Below are 20,884 nucleotides of genomic sequence, written 5' to 3'. Positions count from 1 at the left end.
TTCTCGCATAGTCATTTCATGTGAGTTTATTCGCACCTCTACTTCAGGTGAAAATGTGAGATCCCTAGGTCGAAAATAGACTACGTCTCCATTGCACTGGAAATTTTCTTTTTTTTTTTTTTTCAAAAAGAGTACAAGGGAAACGAGTCAAAGGAATTTTCCGTTCTTAACCTCACTTTTAGGTAGTCCTTGAAAGAATGTATGCATCACGTAGAATCATATCCATTTATCTCCCCACTTCTCATAGAATTTACACACATAATCATTCAGTTATAAGATATTAAAGAAAAAGAAATGCACGTAGTCTTGCCTCCTCGGCTTTAACTCCGTAATGAACGAATTCCATAACCTAGCTTATTACAAGTAATCCCATGAAATAGCAAAAGGAGTTCCCACTTTTCAGATATTTTCGCAAAAATTCTAACTCAATGTTTCCTTGCTAAGTTAGATTATTAATATTAGCGATCTTTGTGAGAAAAATGTAACTCGATTATTCAATATAGCGGAGATTAGAATACGAGTCGAATGTATTAAGTTAAGAAGTTTTTGTTGTTTTAATTATGCTACGTCACGTTAAAAACGATGAGAACTTATTCCTGAACCCAATAATACGCGTGGAACAGACGTAAACACTATTTGGATAAAATAAACCTTGGACTCGTTTTACCAATGAATTCGGTTCCCTCTAGTTAGAGCAATGTTAAGTTTCCTTAATTTAAAACTGTATTTAACCGAAACTCTGTCGACTGTCATGACAGAAGTGGGAGCTCACGTTATTTCATGTACACACACTTCATTAATTCCTCGGAGAGGAGGTTACGTGGATGTAGAACCCCATCGTAGAGCAAAAGACCACAAATTCTCATCGTTACTATTTATTCCCCCATCCCCAGAGGCCCTTTACGAAGCCAGACAGTCCCGCTTGTCCCCCCTTCTTGGAAGGATCGCCAAACTTCTCGGAGAGGTCCGGAAACTCCACCATATTCGAGGCCAGATCGAAGAATAACGGCTTGCACGGAATGCTCTGAGTGGGAGGTGGCAGTTTAACGATCTTAGGTTGCTTCGACAGCAGGGAAGGATCCTCTCGATACTCGTGGAGCCTCTCGATGAGAGGTTTCTTGCTCTTGATTAGAGTGCTCGTCCCAGTTTCTGCTTCTTGATCCCCCAACACACTATGGGCATGGGCTGCGTACTGCGCCCCTTCGATGGAGGCTTTCAATTGACACAGTGCCGTCTTCAAGTCCTCCGGCAGAGTTTCCTCCTTTTCCATCGCAGTTTTCACATGTTGAAGCGCTCTTTGATACAAAGCAAGCGCCTCTCTCCATCGTTGGACATAAGCAAGCGACTGTGCCATATAAAAACATCGAAACGCACGATATCCACGTGTCCTGACCTCCAGATTCCGGCGGAACTCCTCGTCGTCCTGGAGCTGTGACATCTCGACGAGGTTATGTATCGCTGCTTCGTATAATCTGACAATGTCCTGGGGTTTTGAACTCTTGGACTCTTTCGCAATCTCGACAAGAGTCAGATTTCTCTCCAGAGTTCTGCCCAGTCGAATGTATTGCAAATAGGAGATCAAATGCTGCACCGTGCTGTTCTTCTCCGAGTCCTTGCTCTTCAGTTCGCTCTTGAAGGTCTCTCGGACTGTCGCGATGGCATCCTTGCAGTCTATTAAGTGAGCGTCCAAGTGTTCGACCCTAGTTTGAAGGTTATTAGCTTTACACAGCACCTGGTCCAGCCTGGAGTCTGCGTGCAAAAGGCCTGCCACCCTGGGGGGCACAGTTCCACAGGATTTGCCACGCCAGGTCACTTCCTCCGAAGAGGATTTTGTTTCTTGGGTCTGCGCCATCAAGGAGTCCAGGGTGGTCAACAGCTCTGCACTCAGTTGTCCTGCAATTAAAAAATCCTCGGTGTTGGTCCGAATGGAAACATTAAATAATTTTGAAATGCTTATAAACAAATTTAAAGGACGAATGAAATTTCATGGGTCGAAGGACTTTCTTTAGAGATTCCATATTCACGTGGTAATAATATAAATATTTATACATTGTATATTAAGCTAGAGGAAATACTAGATACTTTTCCATACTTCATCATCATTTTTGACGTAATATCAATTATTTAGAACAGAAACTAACCTCGCATTTGCATCAGATCGTCGATGGCTGTGGTGTCTCCGATGTTGTAAGCACAGTAGCGCAGGTTCGGGGCCAGTTCATCCACTCGAGACTGGTACGTAGTACGGTCTGGGTCTGGCAATGCTGTGACGAGTTTCTCATAGACCACCTGGGCCTTCTTCAAATTCTCCATCGCAGGTTTCCAGAGGTGTAGCTCGAAGTGAAGCGAACCATGAATCCATGCTACGTAAGCCTGGGCTTCGAGCTTGGTCCTGGCGTCACAGTTTACGCTCTGCAAAAGTAACAAAGTTGTAAGAATTATATTTTTTTTAACCCTTGGTTCATATTGCGGTTTTCAGATAACGTAGCTCATATTTACGGTTCTTTTACGTCCCAGGATGATCAAATAATATTGAAATTAAGTAAATGAGAAATCAATTTGTCCCGAAGTTAGAAGGAAGACAGGATTTCTACACAAGAAATAAAATATTCTGACATATTCATCGTACTTCTATTAATTCCTGCAGCTGCAAGGAATAGGTCGCGGCTTTCCTGAGTTTCGAGATTAAATGGAATTTCTTCCTCGGTTCGGTGTTCGATTCTTGTCGTAACTGCATGGCATAGCTCCAGGCTCGCTCTGCCAATGTCAATGGAATCTGTAGGAACTTGTCATCCTTGACCATCACTGGCATCACGTCACGTCTCTTAAAATGACGCCTATCACCCTGTGGAACTTTGAGCACTTTCCGCAGCCGTCGCAATCGCCTCGAACAGTAGCCACGATAACGCTGGTAATCCCCATGTCGAAGGCCGTGCTGTTGCTGCGCAGCTTTTATGATCTTCAGAACTATTTAACGATCGTTAAGGAAATTCTAGTATGAAATTAATGTTTAAAATTGGATAACATAACTCTATTTAAAATCGCATTAATTTTGCGGTAAATTTTACCATACAATTAACCTAGAAAGGTCTTCTAATTGTACGAAGGTCACGTGATAGGGATTTGATTGCTACGAGAGGTTATGTTGGTAAAACATTGAAACCCTTGGATTGTATAACATAATCAACTGGTACAAATTTTTCTGTATAATTAACGAGGAAGTTCCTTTAAATGTGGGAAAGTCACGAGACATGCAGCATCGTCTAGAGGTTAGCACATAACATATGGATGTGTCGACCAAAGTTTTGGATTCAAAGTGAGGTTAGATGGTACGCTCGAAAAGGATACTCTCCAGGGAGTAGACTTTCGGCTCCTTCGGGATCTCCGCCTCATGAATCTCCTGACTTTGCACGGTAAGTCCCGAATTATCCTCTTGCACCACCATCACGAAGTTTATCGCAGGCGTGACGTGTGCGAAACACAGATAACCCCTTTTTTAAAGACCGGAAAGTTCTAGGTTAGAAACTGTTCGTATGCCAGCGCTCCTAGCGGAGGAGGTATAAGTATACGGAGACAAAGTTAAGTTGGATTTCTAGGTGTCGATTCTGTATATAAATACCTCTGGTGAAAATGATAAAAGTGAACATCTGTCATTTTGTAACTTTCACTATGGTGAAAATGTGAGATATTTCGCGTGACATTACTCGACAAGAAACTCCGAGTCTCGAACCGAGTTCCTTCAGTCTGGAGATTTCACATTTTCACTTTGAAAATTGGGCGAATAAGCTCACGTAAGATGATAATCCGAGAAGTGAACATTCTCGTCAAAGTTAGAAACTCGACCCCCAGATTAGATAAATTTCAATGACTACGTCTCCATCGTACTCGAAATCCGAGATTTATCGGATTTACACCCAGTAAATAGGAATTTAAGTATGGATCGAGACACTCAGAATCGAATCTGTGTATTTATTAATGCAATGGAGACATGCGATTTACTGGATCTAGATCCGATAAACCCTGGATTAAGGATACGATGAAAACGCAGTCAATGGTTGCTATCTAATGAATTTTAATATCAAAGGCAGCCGGCACAAAATGGCGCTGCCCAGAGTCTCACGTTATTCTGTGAGAAAATAACTCTTTTAGTTACGTGAGAGTCAAAATTATGGGCAACAGAGATAACAAAGTCAATTTGAAATTGTAGAAACTGTAAACGCAGATTTCGACTGTAACCGCGGTGTGGCAGTCAAGAAGGAATCGTTTCACCAACGAAAATACGCAGAATCCAATGTTTGAGGTTATGCGGAATGCCGAGTTTTAAGTACCGAATGGAAGGTTATGTAAACTGAACGCAAGCAGTTCGTTAGGACTGACTTTGAAAATGTCATAATTAAAAGGTCGTAGAATAGTAATTAATTACAGTTCCGTATTAGAAATTAATTTAAATTGATACTTTGACGTTGTCTACCAAGATTATCACAGATCATGTTCTCCGTGGCCAGGCGAGTAGTCTACATGTTGAGAGAATGCTACACCGTCGAAAGAAGACTTATTCTACAAGGGAGGAGAGGACATTTCCCTGTGCTAGAAAGCAGCGCTTCCTTTGCCGATGACGGCTACAAAGGTCGCCAAACGCGGACAGACGATGTAGAGAATAGCGTAATGAAAATCTCCTTTGCGAAGTCGAAAGACCAGGACAAGGAGAACTTCCTGGACATCCTGCGGGCTTACACATTGGACAATGAGAGGAGGCGTAGCCACGTGGAGTTCCTCTATGCCGCCATGAAGTACATGGAGCAATTCAATGTCCACATGGACCTCGAAATGTACAAGAAGTTGATAGACGTGCTGCCTAAGGGGAAGTACATTGCGATGAATCAATTCCAGGTGGAGTTCATGCATTATCCGAAAGAGCAGCAGTGCATCATCGATCTCCTGCAGAAGATGGAGGATAACGCCATCATACCCGACGTCGAGACTGAAGAAATGCTGATAAATATCTTCGGAAACCATAGCTATCCTTTGAGGAAACTTCGTAGAATGGCCTACTGGATGCCCAAGTTTAGGAATCTGAACCCCTGGCCTCCTCCGATACCTTTACCAGAGGATTCCTGTGAATTAGCTAAAGTTGCGATAAAAAAGATCTGCTCGGTGGATGTGCAGAGTCATGTTACAGTGTTTCAGTCAGATTCCGTAGAGGATTCGGTCGATAAGACTTGGATTGTATCAGGGATGAGCCCCATGCAGGAAGAATTACTTGTTAAGCATGACAGAGCGAAGCCAGTCTTTGTCGAGGGACCCTTCAAGATTTGGGTTGGTCGAGCTTCGGTGGACTACTTCATATTAAGAGCGGACGCTGTGCCATTTAAACCACCTAACATTAACATTGATGGTAAAGTTAATGTTCGACTTGTTATAGTATTTATTATATCTTTCATTTCGCCGCTTTATCTGCTTTTGTAGAATAGAAAACTGTTTCACCCTCATAACTTGAATATTGGCAACAGATTTTTGAAAGTCTGAATTGCTAACAGATGTTCTATCGAAGTCCTATAATGTAACCTCACTTTTGAGCGTTAAACGATGTCTTCTATCTATTATCTTTAGTTAGGAAGACGTTTTACCTGGCCTTTAAATTATTAGAAAATGTCCCTTTCTGTAGTTACTAAATGGCCAAAACTCGTCTTCAAAAATTAAATGTGAAGTATGAGTATAAACCAAATTTTCTGTTCCATCACTATTTGTCACTGAAATTAGTTCTTCACTATTTGTAACTACAATACATGGTTTATTTAACAATATCTTTTTCAGATGTATCGAACATTCATATGCCCTGGGAGAAGGAGTTCAAGGAAATAATCGCAGCTCCATCGGTACACGAACAAGCCGAGGGGACGCTGTTCTCAGTCTGTGCTACGGGGACATCGAGTAAGGATTCCTTGCTGTCTTGGGTGCGATGCTTGGAAAGGAAAAATCCTGTTCTAGTGAATCTTCCTATAGTGTTCACTTTGAGTAGTGGCACCGAAAAGATTATACACATTGAAGGAAACACCGAAGAACACTTGATTAGTCCATCCAAAGCGGATGAGCATAGCAAAAGATAATGTTATTTATCACACCTTTCATAGTGTGCTACTTGTAAATAAGACGATTCCTACTTCCAGATGTGGGTGCTGCGTGAAAAATGTTACTTGCTTTTCACTTACACGTAATTATTCCTCTGTATTTTAAGGTTACAACTAAAACATGTAAATTGTACCAGATTGTACATTATGTACATTGTACGATTTATCCTAAAAATCACTCCTAACCTTCAAACCTTTTAAGATTTTATGCATTGCGTGAAAAACACAAAATTTTATTTATTTAATTTCTTATGGCTTTGCAGTTTGTTGCGAACTGCAAATAAGTTATTACAAGAGGTATTGTAATTGTACCATGAAGTCGTTCCGATGAGTTCGGAGAGGTCATTATGGAACTAATTATTAATAAATAAATGTTATTAGTACTCTGTATTTACAGTAAATGATTAGGTAAATGTAATGCAAGGTTTTCTTCGTATTTCAGATTAACTGAAGTCGATGTAAACGGGAATATTCTATGATTTTACTGCATGGAAACAAGCCCCAATCGCGGCATTGTAAACCCTCCTTTACACGTAACCAATAATGGCCGAAACGCGATAAGTATCAATAAATATTTTCGGCTTTTTGAATTAAAAATGGCATCGAAGAGTTTAACAGGACGTTTGCTCCGATTTGGAGGTTTTCTACCGTTAATTAGGTTAAGGATAATTTACGAAGTATCTAACAGTTTATTTAATGTTTCTAAACCATTCAAGCGGTGTTACTTAACCTATACTCTGTGAATATTAAATGAGATTTTCACTTTGGAAAACTGAAATGATGAAACAGAGATATGTAATCTTCAAATATTTGTCTTTTTCGATAAGGTTAGGTTAACTGTTCATATAGTTTTCTTGAGATTTGCTCAACGTAATCACCTAACCTAACTTTTGAAGACGATTATTAAAATTTGCAGTAAGAGTTATTAAGTAAATTTACACTGTAAAGGATGAAAAGATTTTTTAGGAGTATTCTTTTAAATTGAATACAATTTGTAATAAAGTTAGGTTATTTGGCATGTACATGTTTTCCATTGCTATGACAAATGCGGTTAAATTGGTAACCGTTTAAGAAGTAACCGATAAACGATATAATTTGTACATGTTTATATATTTGGACTGATATACTTGGCGTAAAATGTATTTGAAGTTAACTAAATTTTTATTTTAGCGAGTAGGTATTATTTTAATTATTTAAAGGCGTACATGTAACGGAAATTGCATTGCAGGCCAAATCTTGCACAAAATGGATATGTGCGACAATACTCCGTGTACCCGACCAGTTTCATCAAACCTGTGTACAAGCCTGACGAGCAGAAAGCTTTGAACGAATCTGGGGAGATGCAGAAAGTAATATTCCGTCAAATCCTGCCAGCCAAAACTGACGAGAGCAGCTCCGAATTTCATGACGAACTCACAAAGTAATAAAATTTCACTCAAACAATATTGATATTCGCATGAAAACTTGGAAAATTCAATCTTGAATAATTTCGAACGAACTTCACAAATGTTTTCATTTTTATAAGAAATAGTTACGTCAAAACATAATTTTTTATGACAAAGGTTATGTTGTTACCTTCTAATTCTACAAAGATTAAGAATTAAAATTGTTTAACCGTTGCCAACGTAATGGAAGTAGATATCACGAAATAGGATTGATTAATGTGAAACTTGGTATTTTCTCTTTGTTTTTGTTTTAAAGCAAACTCGTAAACTACATAATGAAAGGTGGCAATAAAATACTGGCGAGGAGGATAGTGGAGAAAACCTTTGAGAGCATCAAGCGAATTCAGCTGGAGCGATACAACAAAATAGCCAATAACATTTCAACGGAAAATCTAAGTCTCGAGGACATAGAACTGGATCCAAAGAAGATTCTACACCGGGCGGTGGAGAACTCCATGCCTGTCTTACAACTTACGCCGATGAAGAAAGGTGGCAGTGTTTATCAGGCAAGAAACGGATGCTTCTCTTTGGATAATACGTTAGAAATGAAATTGAGATCTTGTTTTAACGTTTTCCTTCATCTTTCAGGTTCCTACTCCCATTTTAAAAAATCGATCCAGATTTCTGGCCATGAAGTGGCTCTTGGAGGCTGGAAAAGACAAGGATAATCATGTCCGTCTTTACGATAAGTTATCGTGGGAACTGATCGATGCTGCGTACAATCAGGTTTGCAGATTATAGGTTATAAATCTTATCCAATGCGATTAAAAATGACATGATATCGTGTAGTTCGACAACGTAAACTTAGAAAAATATTTCTAACTTATTGCAGCCTTGTTTAAAACAACGAAGCTATTTATGTATAACTATTTCATTGTTTTATTTCAGGGTCGTGTTATCAAAAAGAAACAGGACTTACATAGACAGTGCGAAGCAAATCGAGCTTATGCTCACTTCCGATGGATGTAAAAGGAAGCATTTAAAATAGAATAGGATAACAAGTAATTGCTGAGATGCATCGATCAGATGATTAATTAATTCAGTCACGTGGATAGCTTTTACTGATCTAGAAACTATTGTTGAGGTTTCACTGTACATGATTCGAATAAGAAATGGTTTTTATTTTCCTCTCCTCGTCAAGTTTTGAATTCGTGCAATTAGACTTCGATTATGTGTAAACCGTTGACTATGACATGAATTTGCAATTCTACAGTGAATTATAGTTGCACCAAGGTGTAAAGTAATTTTAAAATTTCAAATTTTAACGTCTGCATTGAAATGGCATTTCAGAAAATAAGCATACTTTAAGGTGAAGTCCCTTTAACGTGTCGTTTTTAATTTTGGTTCCATGTTTCTTCTTTTATATACATTTCCATTATACTACGGTAAAAATGCAATCGATAAGAGTCAACGGTGAGATGGAGCACTTAATCTTGTCTTCTCTTATCCTCTAGAATTCAGATTCACAGAGCTACGCTGCTTCGGAGCATTTCACGGGTTGCCCTTCAGTACCGTTTCGAACAGTTCGTAGTCCAATATCTTTCCAGCACTGAGGTTTAACTTGAACGTATTGTTGGGAGACTTGACTCGTAGATTTTCATACATCCTGGCCAGAAAATTAGATTTCGGCGGGGAAAGCCCTACTATGTCTGACAATGGCAAGTCGAGGTCCTTCCTGCCTCCGTAGGTGGCGACATAGGATAACCTCAACATTTTGTTATGTTCATTGTAATAAATAAATCCTATTAAATTGTTGCAGAAATGTCCGAGAGAATAGAGCAGTGCAGTTATAGAGACAACTGGAATAGAAACACTTTCTTTTAATTTATTAGCATCTATTAATTAGCGTTCTATGAAATGCGATTTCTTAGTTTCATTATCTATGAAAATGGCAACGATATTTTATAACTTTGAGAGAGCGCTTCCTAGATTTAAATTATCATGGCAGTGCACACAGTAGGAGCGAAATAGAGCGATAGTTTGTATAAATGAGGGAAAATTGTCTAAGTATGAAAAGAATAAGAATTATTAATAGGATCTTACTCCAAACTCCAATTATAATGATGTATTCCGGACTGCTAGTTTGAAAAATATAACTGTAACAAGCAACCGGAACGTAGATACCCAATACGACTGTGTGGTGGAATTTCATTTTGTTGATGAAATTTGCCTCTTTGATGAACGGAAGTTTGTAAATCGTCTTCAGGCGTGGAACCTTTGATTGTGAAAGATGCTGTTCAACGGTCGGAGCTTCGCTCACCGTACTCAGATACTGGATCGATCGGGGAACACTCGTTAAGCATCTTTCCAGTAGATTATGTCGTAAGAGACTTCGAGTGAGGATCAACATATCGACAGTTTAAGGTGAACTCGAAACCAACTCCTTTCGAGAGGAAGAGAAAAATTAAATCCCTGTCAGTATTTCTTTACTATTCCAAAAGGTTTCTTTGCTTGCTGTTACAGTAATTTTTAATTCTATGTCGCTTTTTTATTTTTTCGAAGAATAACACTGTCGAGCAAACTCACAAAACAAATCATTCGAAGAGGTTATGTTTGAACTCCACCGTGTTTTCGTTAGATTAAAATTAACGGTTTTATTGAGTACGTTTCCGACGATTTGTAAATCTGAGGTTATGCGCGTTTCTAAAGTTGTTGGATCCTGTATTTTGGGGGAGAATGCTCATTTCTCGCACTTTCATCTTATGTGAGTTTATTTATTCGATTTTGTATCTTCTAAGTGAAAATATGAAATTTCTCGATTCGAGGTTTTATCATTCGACACGAAATTTTTTCTCGAATAGTCTCACGTGAAGTATCTCACATTTTTGCGATTATGAATGTTACAGAACCACGAGAAGTGCTCACTTTTAGCATTTTCACTGGTTTCGAGTTACAGAATCGACCCCCTGATATTTTTCTGATTGATAAAGAATTTTGAGGTTATAAAGAAGTGACCAATCAGTGGCTTTTATTTGATTTCAATGTGAAGATCACTTTAGCTATACTACGGCGATTGAAAACGTTACTTTATTTCATGTTAGGTTAGTTCGAATGCACCATGTGGTCTTTTTCGGCGTCCTAACCTCTGAAAGTGTTTCCTGCAGATTTTGAAAATAATTTCGGATTTCTTTAACGATTTCATGGACGCTGTCAATTTGTAGAAAGGAATCATGAACAAAAAACATCAGAAAACCTCGTATGTTTATAAATATTCTATTAATTATGCTGTGTATATTTAATTTCCTGTACCAGTTCAGGATTTGTAAACTACTGTTTATTATTTATTTACCATTACATGCATTATTAAGACTTTTGGGTCCATTTTTTACTCGAAATTATTTTGCAGTTTCGAGGTCGAATCTAAGTACGGACCATTTTATACCGGCGGGACAATATTGGTAAGTTGTTACATATTAATTTGTTAAACGTAAACATAATTTATTACAAGTCTTGAGTAATCTTTTGTTGGTTGAAATAGTATTACAGTTGCTAATGAGAGTTTTACATGCAGTGCTAATTTCGGTAAAAAGAGATGTACATATTTTAAATCGCTAAGAATATTTTGTAACCATTTTTATTAAGAGACTCGACTTTGATATTTTGATTAAATGTTAAATATTGTTCCAGTGGACTGCAGATGGCGAACATTTGCTGTGTCAAAATGGGACAAGCGTTTCAGTGGTATCGGTTGAAACTGCTACGACGATAACCACTTTAGGGGAGATGGAATCCGAGCACGATCAAGATGCCATTAATACTTTCGCTTTCATCGATAACGATCAGCGATTACTGACCCACCATAAGAGTGGCCTTTTTAAATTATGGAATTGGAAAGGTATATCTGACTTTGCATCAGATTTTCTATTAAGAACCGAGAGATCTCCAATTCTGTTTGATTGCGATGTACTTCTTTGGTTCTTTTTTCTTGCATCCATTAATTATCATAAAAAGATGCATTAATAGCATATTACTGCTTCCTTACTTTATTTATCTTTGTGTTTTATATAATTAAAAGTAAAAATATATTTATACATTCTGTAAGAGTATATGCGATAATTCTCAGCACCATGTCGGAATTCAAATGTCATAATCAACATTTTTAGACAATACGGTTTATCGCTTCAGTCCAGAGGACATTAAATTATATTTTACTCTTTTATTTTAAGAGAAATCCGTCGATTCAATGTGGAAATCTGTTCACATTGGACCGGTTGCCTGCATAAAGGCACGAGACGATGGCGTCATCTTGGCATCTGGAGGTAGCGATTCGAGCGTAAGATTGTGGAACTTGCAGAATCGTACCTGCACACATAACCTGAAGGGCATCCAAGGGGTCACCAGGTAATTGCACTTATCTCTTACTTTAAGTACATTAATTAATTAATCCAATTGTTTATAAATTAATATATTTAATGTATTAGTAAATTCATAAGTAGAATTAACTGACTGAGGTTAACAACCTCTCTTTTTAGCATTCTAGTATTTCATCCGGACGACAAGAATCTCTTATTCGGAGCTGGCGACAATTTAGGGATACATTGTTGGAACATTGAATCTGGCCAGTGTAAAGCCGTTCTCAAGGGGCATTGCAGTCGAGTCACATCGTTATGCTTTTATAAAGACAAAGTGCAACTGATCAGGTACCAATGTAACCGATGAATATAAAAATTCATTTAAGGCATCGTGAAAGTGGAATCAAAAAGGTCTCGTTTATGAAACTTTTCTCCGAACTGAATGTGTCGAATCGTTTCAAACTTTACATTGTAAAAGCTACAGAGAAGATCTTGACAATGATGAACTCTCAACTTTTTAAAAAATGTTTATACACATTTGACAAATTTTGTTTCATAAACGACATCTTTTTGACATCACTTTCACATCATCTGTAATGCAAAACAAGGCATTGAACGGTTAATTATGTTTATATGTTTTACTTAAAGATTGAATAAACCACGTCAGAAATTTTAACACATCATTGTAATTTTGTTTATGGCAGTTCTGGGCGAGACAAAGTGCTGATCTTATGGAATTTGGTTCAAGGCACCATTTTACGTACCATAGCCGTTTACGAAAGTATCGAAGGTGCCTTCATATTGCCCGACAACCGTGAATTACCTTACGCTGTGAAACCTGATGGAATTTATGTGGCTACTGCAGGAGCGACAGGTTTGATTTACACCGAATAATCTGAATAACGACGTGTGAAATATATTCTGACAAAATATTCGTTTAACGAAAAGGCAACCTAATCTATCTAGACTATTTCAAAGTATCCTATTCGGTGGATAAGTAAAAACGTTCTAGAAACGATCAATTCCCACTTTTATAGGTTATATTGGTTAGATCTCATCGATATGATTTTCTTTTTTAATTAACCTGTAGCGTAGAATAATGAAAGAAGTTTATAAACTCTTCAGGTTTAATTAGAGTTTGGGAAGTCAAAGCAGGCAGCGAAGTTTACTCGCAGAAAGTCTCGCTGTTACGAGCTGCGGATGAAGACGGACTCTCTGCGACGCATTTGTTGTACAATGATACAAAGAATAGCATCGCTGTGGTTTCTGTGGATCACAACATCATTATACATTCCTTGGAAGATTTTGAATGTAAAAAACAGGTTAGTACATTTTATCTGAAACATATAAAACCATTTGCATAGATTTTGAGAATGTTTTAAGATAGTAGTTAACCTCAGTGCGATAAAAATGTAATTTAAAGTTATGGAACTCATTATTACAGCTAGTTGGATACAGTGACGAGATTCTGGACGTAGTTTATGTGGGAGATCAAGACAGCCACTTGGCAGTCGCTACGAACAGTGCCGATGTGAAACTCTATGAACTGTCGACAATGGACTGTCAGTTACTACGAGGACATACTGACATCGTATTAGCTTTGGCTACTTCCGCAGCCAATAGAAACCTACTTCTGTCTTCTTCGAAGGTATACAAACCTTCCGGTCATTAAGGAGATACGAAAGTGGTACCCGGGTCTCAATTATGAAACTTTTCCCTAAACTGGGTTTATCGATGCGTTTGAAAATTGACCAAATGAATATAGAGGCTCCGATGAAATGTTATGTTTTAAAATTTCTTTCTGAACATTTTCTGTGTTATAAAAAGGGAAACTTCAACAACGTAATGACATTATGAATAATTTTTAGGACAACAGCGTGCGTTTGTGGATGATGAATAAAGACTCGAAGAAGGTTTCATGTATTCGCTCCGGAGTGAGACATACAGCTCCGGTTGGTTCCGTTGCTTTCTCGCAAACTTCGGCCACGAGTTTTGCATCCATCGGACAAGACTGCTGTCTGAAATTGTGGGAGCTGCCCAGAAATTTGGACGTCACTGGTATGAAAATTAATTTTCCACTTCCTGTATATAGATAATGAATGCAGTTCATTATTCATTTTAAGGCGAAGTGAAATTTAATCAGAAAGTGGAAGTCGTTGATGACGAAGGTCTTGTGACGTCAACAGTGATCCTAAAGAGATACATCACGGTTCTTGATAAATCGCGCTGATAAGCGATAGTTGCAGTCTCTTGTTTGAAGTACGCGGAATTATTCAACGCGTATTACGCTCGGTTTTTATGTCCCCTTAAGCTTTCTGGCAAATATCTGATTAGGGCTCTTAGGAGGGGAAAGAAACAGTGCTAATTTCCCGATAATTACGGGCTCGGAGTTTGCGGCTCAGGTGTTTCTGTTAGCCAAGCACAAGCTAATCTTTGGTGCTTTTGATTCGCTGAAGCGTGATCTATGCACGTGGAGGTGGGATTTTAAAATTTTCGTCAATTAGAGTACACTCCGAAAGGAAAAAAATGGAATCGGGGTGATTTCTTTTAATAAAGGTACACTTCGAAAGGAAAAAAATGGAATCGGGGTGATTTCTTTTAATAAAGGTACACTTCGAAAGGAACAAAATTGAATCGGGGTGATTTCTTTTAATAAAGGTACACTTCGAGGGGAACAAAATTGAATCGGTGTGATTTCCTTTACCAAGGATACTCTCCGAAAGAAAAAAAATGAGATCGATGATATAAAAATTGAATCGGTGTGATTTCCTTTACCAAGGATACACTCCGAAAGGAAAAAGATGAGATCGATGATATAAAAATTGAATCGGTGTGATTTCCTTTACCAAGGATACACTCCGAAAGGGAAAAAATGAGATCGAAATGAATTCCTTTAATAAGGGTACACTTGGAAGGGAACAAAATTGAATCAATGTGGTTTCTTAGAAAAAATACATGAGTTTCACGCCAAATGTATTATTTCCCCCTTCGCTGCTCTCTACAAATTTTATATATCTTTAGAAAAATAGCTTCTAATCCTTCGGTCTTTCAGTGGCCTCCCTATTCTTAGATAATTTTGCTCCGAAGAAAAAAGAGGTAATGTGTTCTTTCTCTTGCAGGTGGAGAGCATTCATTGAACGCAACTCACACCGCTTTAGCGCATGAGAAGGACATTAACTCCGTTGCAATATCACCGAATGATAAACTCATCGCTACAGGATCTCAAGACAAAACTGCAAAGGTGAAGATTTATTTATTCATTATAATATCATGCGTTAAGATATGAAAAATATGTACTTTATATGTGAAGTTTTCGGAGTTAGTTCTGTAAAAGTGAGCGGAGACTGAAAGATCGGTTGCGTTTCGCGCCAAATACATCTATACGATAAATCCCTAGGATACAGTGGAAGAGTTTATAATTCAAATTGACTGTATTAATCTCTTATTATTAATATTTTTAATGTACAGCTATGGACGGCGACGGATTTGCAGCTGCTGGGTGTGTTCCGAGGCCATCGAAGAGGAGTCTGGTGTGTTCGATTCTCACCGGTGGCCCAAGTTCTGCTGACCAGTTCGGCAGACTGCAGCATAAAGTTGTGGTGCCTATCGGAGCTTAATTGTCTGAAGGTAAAATAATTTTTACGAAACATATACCCCCAGTCTTCATTATGAATTAAATTTATAAAAATAAGGTGCATTGGTATTCGTGCAGAAAATAAATTATTTCCATTGGTCCTGCACATTGTGTAACGTCATGATGATTGGTCCGAAGGATTTGTATCTTTTTCTTAGGAAACGCGGTAGAGTTTCGCGGCAAATACATTTATGCATAAATATTCAACGTGATTGCTCATCTTTCAGACTTTAGAGGGACACGAGTCGTCCGTTTTGAGAGCGGAGTTCGTGACACGAGGAACACAGTTGATAAGTTCCGGTGGGGATGGATTATTAAAATTGTGGGACATCAAGACTTCAGAATGCGTCGCCACTTTGGAGCAGCACGACAACAGAGTGTGGACATTGGCTGGTAAATTAAGAAACTCGGTAGAGTTTCGCACCAAGTATATACACAAAGGCGCGAAACACTGACCTAGTCATTATCCGCGATATTACCCTGGTTCTTCCTATAGCTTCAATCAATAATAATAAATACGTCGATTTGTCATTAACTATTTTAAAATCTAGTACTTTGATTTATGAAAATTCACAATGACAATGGATCGCTGTCTGGCAATTTTTCAACCACTTAAAAGGAGATCGTCCTTTCTCTTTTTTAATGATTCTATCATTTTATTCCAGCTTTTATGGTAACACATTTATTGTTTAGGTTGAGGAATAAGTTCCCACGGTTTTTAACGCAACGTAATATAATTAGAACGGCGGGAATTTATTCCTAAATGTGATAGTTCCATCTTGAAGATATCTATCGTCTCGATGTGTAATTTTTAGTCAGCAGAGACGAAAGGCATATAATCAGCGGAGGAAGCGACTCCGTCCTGGTGATTTGGCGCGACGTGACCGAAGAGAAACTCGCTAAAGCTCTGGAAGAAAAGGAGAGGTTAGCCCTGGAGGAACAAAAGTTGGCAAACCTGCTGCAAGCGAACCGATTCGCGGAGGCCCTGAGAGTCGCTCTAGGACTGGAGCGTCCTCTTCAGACTCTGAGGATAATAGACGGTAATGAAATATCCTAAAGATCGCATTTTCTCTCCTAGTACAAAGAATTCAGAAGCCCAGATCCTATCCCAGTGAACACTGTCATATAACTGTTGGGTAAATGTTACGTTATCGAAACTAACATGTTACGTAGCATAAAAGTAACATGGAGGTAAGACGTTAGTTATTATTTCCCACTCAATAAGGTAACGTGTTGTGTAACATGTTATATCAATATTACATTAACGTTATAATATCAATTACTTTAACATAATATTAATTTTTCATACATTTAATAAAAAAGATGACGCAATTTTATCCAAAATTAAGTAATTCTTTATTTTTAATTATTTTTTGGTACTTGACAGTAGTTAGATGTTAAATGATAAATCGGACTTTCAATGAAATTATGTAACGATAAACTATCTGATTTTATATTTCATATAACTAGTTAGCTCTATGTTACGTAACTTTTAGGTTATTACATTGTAACAAACGTTATGTTATTTGTTAGTTTTAAGTTATGTAACTGTTAGGTTTGGTGTTCAGTGGGATGTTGATGCTTTAAAAGTTGGCTAAAAAACCGGAAGAGGGAGTAAAAGAGAGATCCCATGTGTTAGCCAACGATATCTCACATGTGGGAGGAAGAGAGACGCATATAAGGCGAGTATTGGGGGTAAGATAAGGAAAGAATGTAATTCTCTATATATCCCCATAAGATTAAGAGAGATGGAGAGGTGATTACAGCGCCGCCATCCGTTGGCTAACGTACTATTTATCCAGCATCGAAGGTCCCTATCCTTCTAGGCTTCTACGGAGACTTCTGAATTCTCTGCGTAGGACCTCAAGACTTTATAAGTTAGGGAATTTTATGGTAATTCTTAATCGTTTTAGATATCATCAAGAGGGGGAACAAGGAACTACTGGTAAAGGCTATTCAGGATTTAACTAAAGAACTGAAGGAAGCTCTGCTGAGATGTGCCATCTCCTGGAACACGAATAGCAGGAATTGCCACGCAGCTCAGGTAGCTTGAAAGAAAAGAGAAGATCCTTTATTTTTTACGCTTTTACTTTTGCACTCTCGATGAACTGTGTGCGTGTATTTGGCGCGAAACTCTATCGAGTCTCCTGATTGTGGATACACTCGATAGGCAGCGCCAGCGGAATTTCCTGGAACTAATGGGAAGTGAATCTTTTTCTTCGGGAGAGAAAAAAGGCGGCTTTAACATTTTTTTACAGTTTGGAGGAGGACGCGAGAAAAGCATTCTTGGAAATCGTTAATTTAGAGTTAATGAATTCCTCCTTTTGTTTTAGCAATTTAAGTACTCGGCGAATTTCAACCTTTCCTGGTTTTTGTATTTTTCTTTTTACGATACTCTTTGAGGCATCGAGAATGCAGATTTGCAAGACATTTATAAATAGTTTATGCGGAGGAAATTAATTTGTAAAAAGAATCTACTATACTGGGAGGTATAATAATCAGGGTTTTGTGCTAAATGTTTCATTTTGTTACTAAAACTTTAATGATTTATTGAATGCACTGTTTAATATTCAATTACATTTGTTTTTAAATTTGGGATGTGAACCCACTTTTTTGTTACTGAAATTTCCCATTCCAAAATACAATCAAATTTATTTATTAGTTTTTTTTTTTTTTATAAAAATGTGAAGTAGTGGATATTTTTGCATGTTACGTTATCGAGTAAATATCCTATCATTGGCTTTTGCAATTAATGTTTGTCTGAAATAATTTGTTATCTTGTAAAAAATGTTGATTTCGAAGCATGACTTCATCTTTCGAGTCTATCGTATATCCTTGAGTAAAAAATTAGATTCCGTTGAATTTCTTTTGTAAAATTGTTATTGGGTCGTGTATGGTGTAATTAACAATGTTACTCTTTTGTTTAATTGTTTATAGCTGGTGATGCACGAGCTGGTGAATGAAATATCGACTGAGAAGCTTCAAATTCCGGGATTATCGAAAACTATTGAAGAAATGATTCCTTACACGGAAAGGCATTTTAAAAGACTAGATCAGCTTTGTCAAGATCTACATTTGTTTAAATACACAATCAGTAGGATGAAAGTTGTTACAAATGATAACCCAGATGCCATATTAGAACGATGATTATTTTTTGGAGTGAACGTAAGAGTGAGAAAGTGGTATTAATTATAAATAATTAGTGGTATTAATTATAAATAATTAAAAAGCCTGACAATTACTTTTTAGAGAAATCACGAGACAGTGGATATTAATGTTAATAAAAAAAATACCCTTTGTGAGTCGAAGATGTGTGAACAAATGATATTTTTGATTTAATGAATGATGGATACGGATAATCATTAGAGAAAATTATGTCAGCTCTGTTGAGATTTTCATTTATTGAAACATTTGATTCGTCGAAGGAAACCTCATATTTGTTTAACGAATAAGTCATCGCAGAGCGATGATAATTGTTTGTTAGAATAAATATAGGAAAGTGGATGTTAATTTTAGTTGATTGATAACGGGTAAATAAACGTCATCAATTGACGGAATGACACGTGCGAATAGATGTTCCAAAAAGCTGACTCAGCTTCGACATTTCTATTTGTCGAGGGACGATATCTCTCTCGAGTGAAATAATACCTCGCTAATGATAATCCATATGATAGTCAGATATCGTAGTAAATGTAAGAGAAGCAGAACTAGTCTAAATGAATGAAAAAGTGAAGCTGCTCATAAATTATAAATAAATATCATAGTTCACCGTCTACATAAAATGATGCTTAACCGATGATAATTCAGATGATGGTTTTAACAGTAAATGTAAGAAGCAGTACTAGTTTAAGCTGATTAAAAAATGAGGAAGTCCAGCGACTGTAAATAAATTGATAGCTTTGACGTCGCCTTAAGTGCGAGGGTTTCACTTTTTCTTTCTTTCTTAGAGGCAAGTTGTTCTTCGAGGAATCTCGTAGGAGAAGCCTCGGCGACCTTGATATGCAAAGAAACAGCTGTAGTTGACAAGGGGCTCCATATTGTAAACGAAAGGCAATTGTACGCGAAAGGCGGCCACGAACGTTTCGAGATATGTTTGCTCAAATTGATAAGGAAAACGCACCGCTGCCGAACTCACGAGAATCTCCCTGGAGATCACGTTTTCGAATTATTTTCAATTTACAGTCTCAGGGAAATACGCTGAGAATAGAGAAATGCAAAATAATAGGTTTGTTCGTGTTGACTGCACTTTTGAGGGTAACGAGTGTACTACACTTTTCTTGAAAAGTGCGGAAGGGTAGATACACTTCCATTATAAATAAAAAACTCGAGTCTATCTATATTTTTTAAATATATACTACGTTCATATTTACATGTACTATAATTAGAAGTTCAACGATATAACTTTCTTATCGTGTCGTGTAAGCATGAATTATTAAACAGTTTTCAATGTTTAATAACGTAATATAACCTCGCACTAACAAAAACTAACCTGTACATCCTAGTAAATTCTTTTTCTTCTAACGAAAATGGGTCCGAGGCATCACGTAATTTCCTTCTTCTTCTAATAAGGTTATTATTACGTCCCCGAATACGATCGTTGGCATAAATCAAATCAAATCACCCTGGAGGTTTTCCATTTTGAATTTCGGTATCATAATCCGTGGAAAATGACGTTCACGGCGCTTATTTTTCTATTTTTTCTTGTATGCTTCCCTATTTCGCTTAAAAATTTGTGCCGAGCCAGTTCATACGAATGGTCTCGCATTTTCACCCCCAAAAACGTTCCGTAATACCGTTCGCTCCTCATTTTTCACATTTTCGCTCAATTTGATTTACGTAATAGACCCTCTGCTTTGAAAAGGGAAAAACCTACAAAGTTTGCTCAGAGGAGGATAAACTGGAGCGTAAAAGGAGATTCGGTAAGCCGAGGGGAAGCGAAGCGAAGCGAGCGCACTAAAATCGGTGAACCGGTGAGATTCCTCCCCTCTCGCTCTATCCCCGTTAATCCGAAAGAGACGGAAGACGCCTCCGAGAATTCTCGTCGCGCTCCGTAAAACTTCCTTTATCGCTCGTTTCGCGCCGAGAATTACACCTTTCGGGAATTCAAGGGCTCGATCGTGACTGCAGCTGCAGCTGTACTCCGCCATTAGCGATATTAAGGTGATATGAAAGGTCAAATCGTTGGGGAAAGTATTCCCCCGAATTGGGGGTACCGATTAGTTTGAAATTTTCCCACGGGAATGTGGAGGCGCTAAGGTAGGTCCTGAAACTCAGAAAATTTAATTTTTAATCGAAATTTATTTATTTATCATGGACTGGACTAACATGGCAGGTCTGGGCACGTTTTCGATGTTTTACGCTTCTTGGAGGCTTGGAATAAAAAAT

At 37.8% G+C, this 20,884-nt stretch overlaps 5 protein-coding genes across 6 annotated transcripts; 3 read left to right on the top strand and 2 right to left on the bottom strand.

Annotated features, from left to right (window-relative positions):
* Window positions 1-211: 211 nt before the first annotated feature.
* LOC105701466 (signal recognition particle subunit SRP68) lies at window positions 212-3,469 on the bottom strand. The gene is made up of 4 exons (XM_012428227.1): window positions 3,349-3,469; window positions 2,630-2,967; window positions 2,142-2,412; window positions 212-1,893 (listed from the first exon to the last, which is right to left on the bottom strand). The coding sequence occupies exons 1-4, from the start codon at window positions 3,443-3,445 to the stop codon at window positions 872-874; spliced, it is 1,728 nt and encodes a 575-aa protein (XP_012283650.1). The 5' UTR covers window positions 3,446-3,469; the 3' UTR covers window positions 212-871.
* Window positions 3,470-4,000: 531 nt separating this feature from the next.
* Window positions 4,001-6,271, top strand: LOC105701467 (evolutionarily conserved signaling intermediate in Toll pathway, mitochondrial). 2 transcript variants are annotated; one of them, XM_023433184.1, is made up of 3 exons: window positions 4,001-4,400; window positions 4,506-5,395; window positions 5,815-6,142. In XM_023433184.1, the coding sequence occupies exons 2-3, from the start codon at window positions 4,519-4,521 to the stop codon at window positions 6,105-6,107; spliced, it is 1,170 nt and encodes a 389-aa protein (XP_023288952.1). In that variant the 5' UTR covers window positions 4,001-4,400; window positions 4,506-4,518; the 3' UTR covers window positions 6,108-6,142. The 2 variants fall into 2 exon arrangements, with proteins under 2 accessions (XP_023288952.1, XP_012283651.1); XM_012428228.2 differs by having other exon boundaries at window positions 4,002-5,395; window positions 5,815-6,271.
* Window positions 6,272-6,590: 319 nt separating this feature from the next.
* Window positions 6,591-8,705, top strand: LOC105701468 (28S ribosomal protein S7, mitochondrial). Its single transcript, XM_023433185.1, has 5 exons — window positions 6,591-6,786; window positions 7,357-7,548; window positions 7,830-8,079; window positions 8,162-8,299; window positions 8,462-8,705. Exons 1-5 carry the CDS (start codon window positions 6,617-6,619, stop codon window positions 8,540-8,542), a joined length of 831 nt encoding a protein of 276 aa, XP_023288953.1. The 5' UTR covers window positions 6,591-6,616; the 3' UTR covers window positions 8,543-8,705.
* Window positions 8,706-8,876: 171 nt separating this feature from the next.
* On the bottom strand, window positions 8,877-10,150 carry LOC105701469 (transmembrane protein 186). Its single transcript, XM_012428230.1, has 2 exons — window positions 9,617-10,150; window positions 8,877-9,372 (listed from the first exon to the last, which is right to left on the bottom strand). The coding sequence occupies exons 1-2, from the start codon at window positions 9,921-9,923 to the stop codon at window positions 9,065-9,067; spliced, it is 615 nt and encodes a 204-aa protein (XP_012283653.1). The 5' UTR covers window positions 9,924-10,150; the 3' UTR covers window positions 8,877-9,064.
* Window positions 10,151-10,632: 482 nt separating this feature from the next.
* LOC105701486 (transducin beta-like protein 3) lies at window positions 10,633-19,745 on the top strand. Its single transcript, XM_012428260.1, has 15 exons — window positions 10,633-10,769; window positions 10,920-10,971; window positions 11,201-11,408; window positions 11,740-11,914; window positions 12,046-12,213; window positions 12,570-12,739; window positions 12,991-13,187; window positions 13,310-13,513; window positions 13,734-13,923; window positions 14,985-15,106; window positions 15,334-15,492; window positions 15,727-15,892; window positions 16,315-16,539; window positions 17,413-17,543; window positions 18,437-19,745. The coding sequence occupies exons 1-15, from the start codon at window positions 10,744-10,746 to the stop codon at window positions 18,644-18,646; spliced, it is 2,403 nt and encodes an 800-aa protein (XP_012283683.1). The 5' UTR covers window positions 10,633-10,743; the 3' UTR covers window positions 18,647-19,745.
* Window positions 19,746-20,884: the final 1,139 nt, after the last annotated feature.

The sequence above is a fragment of the Orussus abietinus genome, unplaced genomic scaffold, assembly GCF_000612105.2.
Source record: "Orussus abietinus isolate OABI.00-Male unplaced genomic scaffold, Oabi_2.0 scaffold89, whole genome shotgun sequence".
Lineage (NCBI taxonomy): Eukaryota > Metazoa > Arthropoda > Insecta > Hymenoptera > Orussidae > Orussus > Orussus abietinus.
The sequence above is the reverse complement of the archived record's forward strand: the minus strand, read 5'-3'. Positions and strand labels throughout refer to the sequence as shown.